The following is an 8054-nucleotide window of genomic DNA, read 5'->3' as shown; positions in this document are numbered from 1 at the left end:
GGGGTTAATACCAATACTGTCTAAACTATTCCACAAAATAGAAACAGAAGGAACATTACCCAACTGGTTCCATGAAGCCACAATTACACTTATACCCAAACCACACAAAGATCCATCAAAGAAAGAGCACTTCAGACCAATTTCCCTTATAAATATCAACGCCAAATTACTAAACAAAATTCTCACAAACCAAATCCAAGAACACATCAAAACGATCATCTATTCTGACAAAGGAGGCTTCATCCCAGAGATACAGGGATGGTCAAAATACACAGAAATCCATCAATGTAATGCACTACATAAACAATGTCAAATAAGAAAACCACATGATCATCTCATTCGATGCTGAGAAAGCATTTGACAAAATTTAACACGTCTTCAGGTTAAAAGTCTTGGAAAGATAAGGAATTCAAGGTCCATACTTAAAATGGTAAAAGCGATATACAGCAAACCAGTTTCCATCATCAAATTAAAAGGAGAGAAACTAGAAGCAAGCCCACTAAATCAGTGACTAGGAAAGACTGCCTACCTATTCATTATAGAATGCAAAGTTCTAGCCAGATCAATTTAACCACAGAAAGAGGCCAAACGGATGCAAATTGAAAAGGAAGAAGTCAAAATATCACTCTTTGCAGATGAAATGATAGTATATTAAGTGGCCCTTAAAATTCCACCTTAGAATTCCTACAGTTTATAACAACTTCAGCAAAGTGGCTGATATAAAATTGACTCAAACCAATCAGTAGCCTTCCTCTAATCAAAGAATAAACAGACTGAGAAAGGAATTAGGTAAATGGCACATTAGTCACAAACAATCTAAAATATGTTGGCCTGACTTTAACCAAGCAAGTGAAAGATTTGTAGGACAAGAACTTCGAATCACTGAAGAAAGAAATCAAAGATCTCAAAAGATGTAAAGAACTCCCATGCTTATGGATTGACAGGATTAATATAATAAAAATGACCATTTTGCCAAAAGCAATCTACAGATTCAATTCAATTCCCATTGAAATTCCAACTCAATTTTTCATAGAGTTAGAAGAGCAATTTGCAAATTCATTTGGAATAACAAAAATTTCACATTAGAGAAAATTATTCTCAAAAATAAAACAACTTCTGGGGGAATTACCATCCCTGACCTCAAGCTGTATTACAGAGCAAAGGTGATAAAAACTGTATAGTATTGGTACAGAGATAGGAAGGTAAATCAATAGAATAGAATTGAAGACAAAGAAATGAAGCCACACACCTATGGTCTCTTGACCTTTGACAATGGAGCTAAAACCATCTAATGGAAAAAAGATAGCATTTTCAACAAATGGTGCTGGTTCAAGTGGAGGTCAGCATGTAGAAGAATGCAAGTTGATCCATTCTTATGTCCTTGTACAAAGTTTAAGTCCAATTGGATCGAGGACCTCCACATAATACCAGCTACACTGAAAGTAATAGAAAAAAAGTGAGGAAGAACCTCAAATACATGGGCACAGGAGAAAATTTCCTGAACAGCACATGAACAGCTTATGCTCTAAGATCAAGAATCGACAAATGGCACCTCATAAAATTACAAAACTTCTGTAAGACAAAGGACACTGTCTTTAGGAAAAAATGGCAACCAAAAGATTTAGAAAAGATCTTTACCAATCCTCCATCTGATAGTGGGCTAATATCCAAAATATACCAGAGAATCAAATAACTCCATTAAAAAATGGGGGAAATGAGCTGGAGAGATGTCTCAGTAGTTAAGAGCATTGACTGTTCTTCCAGAGGTCCCAATTCAAATCCCAGCAACCACATGGTGGCTCATAATCATCTGTAATGATATCTGATGCCCTCTTCTAGTGTCTTTGAAGACAGCTACAGTGTACTTATATATAATAAATCTTTTTTAAATATGGGGGACAGAGCTAAACAAAGAATTCTCAACTAAGGAATATTGAGTAGCAGAGAAACCCCTACAGAAATATTCAAGATCCTTAGTCATCACGGAAATGCAAATCAAAACAACCCTGAAATTCCATTTCATACCAGTCAGAATGGCTAAGATCAAAAGCTCAGGTGACAGCAGATGCTGGCGAGGATGTGGAGAAAGAGGAACACTTCTCCATTGCTGGTGGGATTGCAGACTGGTACAACCATTCTGGAAATCAGTCTGGAGGTTCCTCAGAAAATTGGACATTGAACTACCTGTGGACCCAGCTATACCTCTCTTGGGCATATACCCAAAAGAGATGCTCCAACATACAAGAAGGATACATGCTCCACTATGTTCATAGCAGCCTTATTTATAATAGCCAGAAGGTGGAAAGAACCCAGATGTCCTTCATCAGAGGAATGGATCCAGAAAACGTGGTACATTTACACAATGGAGTACTACTCAGCTATTGAAAACAATGACTGTATGAAATTCTTAGGCTAATGGATGGAACTAGAAAATATCATCCTGAACACAAATGGTATGCACTCACTGATAAGTGGATATTAGCCCAAAATCTCAGATTACCCAACATATAATCCGCGGACTACATGAAGCGCAAGAAGAAGGAAGACGAAAGTGTGGATGCATCAGTCCTTCTTAGAAGGGGGAACAAAATACTCACAGAAAGAAATATAGAGACAAAGTGTGGAGCAGAGATTAAGGAAAGGCCATCCAGAGACTGACACACCTGGGGATCCAGCCCATATGCAGCCACCAAATCCAAACAGAATTCTGGATACCAAGCAGTACATGCTGACAGGAGCCTGATATAGATGTCTCCTGAGAGGGTCTCCCAAAGCCTGACACATACAGAGGCCAATGGTAGCAGCCAACCATTAGACTGAGTACAGGGTCTCCAAGGAGAGGTTAAAGAAAGAACTGAAGGAGCTGGTGGGTTTGCAACCCCACAGGAAGAACAACAGTATCAACCAACCAGATTCCCTAGAGCTTCAAGGGATTAAATCAACATCCCAAGAGTACATAGGGATGGACTCATGGCTCCAGCTGCATATGTGGCAGAGGATGGCTTCGTCTGGCATAAATGGGAGGAGAGGACATTGATCCTGTCAAGGCTAGATGCCCCAGTGTAGGATAATGTTAGGGTGAGGGTGTGGGGAGGTAGGACCAAGTGCATGGGTGGGTCGGGAAGTGCCCTTATAGAAGCAGGGGGAGGAGGAAATGGGATAGTGTGTTTTTGGAGAGGAAACTGGGAAAGGAGATAACATTTGAAATGTAAATCAAAAAATATCCAATAAAAAGAAAAAAGAAAAGAGTTTTACATCTTGATTGGTAGACTGCAGGAAAATAAAATGAGACACAGGACCTTGTTGAATAGAATAACAGGAGATTTACTCTCTCTTTCTTTCTTTGGGATTATAATATAATTACATCAATTCTCCCTTCCTTTTCTTCTTTGAAAACCCTTGCATATATCTCTCATTGCTCTCAAACTCAAGGGAGCTTCCTAATCAAATATATTTTGCAGCATGTCCTAACATGCACCTCTCTCTAAGTGAGCCATGAAGTATCACCTTGTTACTTGAGTATATAAGTTAATTCTGCCATTCTCCTTACAAAATGGTGAGTCCCCATCCGAAAATTCAAAATGGAAAGACTCTCTTAATGTGAACTGTTGAAAGTGTCAATGTGTTGTCACGAGTGGAAAAGTTGACATGTGACATATGATACAACCACAGTTAACAATGTGTCAAATCTAAGCATCCAGAGATGAGAAGGGAATAGGAGATGGGGAGGGCCATGTGAGTGGGGACTGCCGGGCGGGGTGGAGGGACGGACGTGCCATCAGGATATAAACTAAGGAAATAAATTGATGGGGACAAAATTGGTTACATTCCAAAGACATACCATAAAATATTTACAGATATTTTTTAAATTTTTAAACCTAAAAATAAGAGAGCCAAATGCCCTAAATCATCTCAAAGAAGGATATTCATATGTCCTAAATAAAAATAGTTTCCTTAATAATAGAACACAAACTTTGGGTTCACCTGTATGTTACATATAACATTAGGCGTTTTAATCCATGTCCTGGATGCTTAGTTTTTAAACATACTGCTTATTATGGTTGTGTCTTATGCTTATTAAGTAATACATCAATGTATAATAACCATTTAAGATTTATCATTATGCACTGTTTTAGTTATGATCTTACTGCTTATGTACATATATGCTAAAATTATGTTAAGAATACTTGCATTTATATTTATATCAGCTTATGTTATGAATGCAAGATTGCTTTGACATCAAAGATAATCAACATAATTCATCATATTAATGAATAGGAAGAAAAACCATACGTTATATTATCATTGACCAACTTTGAAAACTAAAAAATACTGTAAACAAAGACCTTCTGCATTTTCTTCCACACCAACCTTATAGAAGAGGAATCATTAGGTTAACAAGACCTAAATCTTACACTGTCTGATCTAAGGGGCATTTTATTATACATAATCATGATTATAGAAGAAGAAAATTAATTTCTATTTGCTTTTTCTTCTCGAGGAAGCCCAATAACTTAGGATACACTTAGAATATCATTAGTAGTGGTCACACTATGAACCCGTTATGATAGAATGTAGTTATACTAATTTCGCATCCACAAGGAACTGTAAGAGGTTAATGATCATTAGCTTGACTGTGACAGCCACTCAGAGATGCAGAATCTTTTCTATGTAAATGATATTTAGCAAGAAGGGCAGCCGTTTGACAATTTGATAATGACAGTTAAGGCTCAGTAGGTACTTAACTTCAACCAATCTTACATGGCTCTCTCCAGTGAGTTCGCAGGATTCCAGAGGAGCGTGTAAGCAGAATACAGAATTGAACTTCCCACGGTACAGTCACTGGTTTTCATTTCTGGGTACTCTTGGAACTTGTGGGTGACCGATCTATCAAAAAGTTCTCTGTACCAACCATAAACGGACAGCCATTTCCCTGCTATGAACTGTCATTTGTAATTTAGCAGAGTTACAAGGCAGATCCATGGAGTAGACAGTAAATTAAAACATGGGCAGCTCCTGATTGGAAATTTATTCATAGCAGGTAATAGTACAGTCAGGATTCTCTGGCATTACTCAGAGACAGATTTAATTCGGATAAGTTAGCTGATGGCACTTGAATCAGAGATTATAAATGGTGACAGGTTGTGACATATAGATGAGATGAAGATGAGCAACATCGCTCTGCAGAAGTGACTCAATATAGATGAGTTTCTTGAGCAGTCACATAATCATTTTAAAATTCATTTTAAAGTCTTTAGAGAACAAGACTACACTTTAATTGGGCCACATGCCACTTATATATCTATTTGTCAATAGATTGTAACATTAACCAACTGATCAGAGAAAAAGAGTAGAAAATAAATTATATTTAAAATATGGAATGGAAATTGTCATTTCTGATTTCATCTGAATAAGGCATAGACACAAAATCATAGACAGACTAGTTATCATATGAAGAGAGCAAATGTGTGGTATTGAGTTTTATACAGCTATATGCATGAGAGGGATATGCACTTATAGAGCAAGTTATGCATATTTATAAAAGATTCTCTTTATTTTGGATTTGTATGCCTTTTGCATTTTCTAATGTAGAAGTGCATTATTACATTGCCTTTTTTAGATATCATTATCTATACTGCAGAAACACGGTAGAGATAAACAATTTTCCACATGGGTGGGTATCTTAATTACCTCTTTTGAATTTGTGAAGTAGTCTATTAATTGTGATCAAATCTTGTTATATGCGGAGATTTCATAACACGGGTTTTAAAATTCCCTGGTGTTTCCCACTGAATAAGCGGACCACCACCCTCACCCCGTGAATCTGACAGACCAACCATTCACAGCAGAAGTGATCCTGGGCTAACCACTGGAGCCAAACTATATGAAAAACCTTTATGAACATTCTGTCTCTTAAGAAAGGCCCAAGGAGTACACGGGGTGGCTCATGGTCATGGCTGATGCCTAGCATCAACTGTCAGTTATGGGAGAAAAATCACACTGAACATAGATGTTCTACTTATAATGACAATGTCGCATGGGATACAACAGGAAAAGTTTGTTAAGTTAAAAGCACGTGGTATCTTAAGTGGCAAATTTGCAGACGGTTCATCAAATTGCAAAAAATAAACTAAAGGAAAACACAGCAGAGTAGACTTATGAATGTTAAATGTATACAAGTGGATTTAGAGTAGTGATAAACTATATAAGCAAGAATTAATAGAAGGTAGTAAATGTTTGTGTAGCAATTTCCTCTTTTATGTTAAAACATTCCATCTTGGAAGGAAACATCTTAAGATATACAGGACACAAAAGGAAAGTGAATCCACTGGATATTTGGGGGCAGAATATTTACAAGAAGGTGAAACTACAGGATAGTGTAAGTGGAAGGGAAAGATTCCATCTAACAGAGAAGCTGGTAAGTCAGGAAAGAAATAGCTCAAAATAGCTTCAGGAAGTACCTGAAACTGACAAGATTCATGAGGTTCCTTCATTCACAAATAATATATAAGCTGAGAATCACTGTCAGACAAGCTGAGCTGCTCAGAAGAAGCTTAAAACAAAAAGCCTGAAGGAGCAGGAACCAGGCAAATCACCCAGAGAAACAAAGAACACCTGAGCTGTCAGGAAATGATGCTCTCCACAACTGTGAACATTTCAGCTGATTACATTTAAATAGCATAATTGGATAAAAATAGAAAACTCATAATGTTTTCAATTGATATTCATTACTTACCATAAGTGGAAATATAAATACTTGATATCATTTATTTTGAAAGTAGCAAAGATTCTGGTATCTAATATTCAGGTTGAGTCTCCCTAGTGTAAGTTGTTGACACCCAACAATCTGAAATTCTTTGAATTTTGATGCTACAAATTGAAAATTACACACCCAGTCTCATGAGATAGGTTAAAATCAAAATGCATCCATGCTAAGATACTCTACACAATATCTGAATCCTTAATCAGATAAAAAAAATAAAATTTAATATGTGTGTATGTGTATGGTAGAAAAAAAATTAATATTTTAAACACTAAAACTTAGTTTATTCATTCCTGAAATGGGATATGTACAAAATAATCTCACTTTTGCCTAGTAATGTAGCCATAAACAAAACCACGGAAGTACTGCTGACATCTAAAGACAGAAAGTGTGAGTTTCAAGTGGCCTACTTAAAACAATAAATATTTCTTTAATAATAGATTTTTCTCTGTTCGATCCAATGAGATAGTTATTATTTAATGTTAATGATAAATGTCTCAATTAAAAGTTTTACTGCCAATATCATCAAAGTATTTTAAAAAGACATATGACAAAGTTGAAAGTTAACGTAATATGCCGTAAATAGGTGTACTGTGCAGTAGCTACAACTTCTCACATAATGTTTAGGAATCAAAGTGAAAGCATGAAAAACAGTTACAGAACACACACAAAATTGGTTATTGAAAATAATTGAAATTGACTGTAGACAACAACGATGAATTTCATGTTATATGCACTTACCTGGAATAGATAAATAATCTACTGTCCCAAAGATCATGGGTTCCTCTGGGTCCAGAATGAAAGTAACAGGAATCGGTCCCATCAAACATGTTTAACCCGTCTTCTGAGTTTTTAGAAGCATGGCTGTGTACCACGTCCAAGAGGACGACAATGCCCATCGAATGTGCTGTGTCGACAAGTTCTTTCAGCTCTTCAGGAGTTCCATAACGGCTGAAGGCCAAGGGTGCAGAGAAGTATTACATGACATTGAAACCAACATAATTGCACATCAATGCCTATGTCACAATGTTAAATATTTTAGACACACAAATGCTGTACGATGCTACTTATACATACTTGAAGGTATAAAGTACATTAAAAATATTAAATAAAAAATTAATGAACCAAAGCTATTAAATGGAACTGAAATGCTAAACGGAAGTTGCATTTTGGATTAAGAAAATAATAAAACTCTATGTGTTCATCTTTTTGGCTTGTGACGTCTATAACTAAACCTAGCGAGTCATGGTCACTGATGTTTTCCAGCTGCTCATCCCTTTGACGGCATACA

General features: G+C 36.4%; 1 protein-coding gene across 1 annotated transcript in view; it reads right to left on the bottom strand.

Moving 5' to 3' along the window:
- The window catches only part of Gbe1 (1,4-alpha-glucan branching enzyme 1), a 262662-nt gene that overhangs the window by 116959 nt on the left and 137649 nt on the right, over positions 1 to 8054 (bottom strand). The window contains 1 exon segment of the mRNA NM_001100502.1: positions 7505 to 7714. Within this exon segment, the coding sequence (NP_001093972.1) occupies positions 7505 to 7714 (210 nt within the window).

Source organism: Rattus norvegicus, chromosome 11 (assembly GCF_021556685.1).
Source record: "Rattus norvegicus strain SHRSP/BbbUtx chromosome 11, alternate assembly SHRSP_T2T, whole genome shotgun sequence".
In the NCBI taxonomy this organism is placed as follows: domain Eukaryota; kingdom Metazoa; phylum Chordata; class Mammalia; order Rodentia; family Muridae; genus Rattus; species Rattus norvegicus.
The sequence above is the reverse complement of the archived record's forward strand: the minus strand, read 5'-3'. Positions and strand labels throughout refer to the sequence as shown.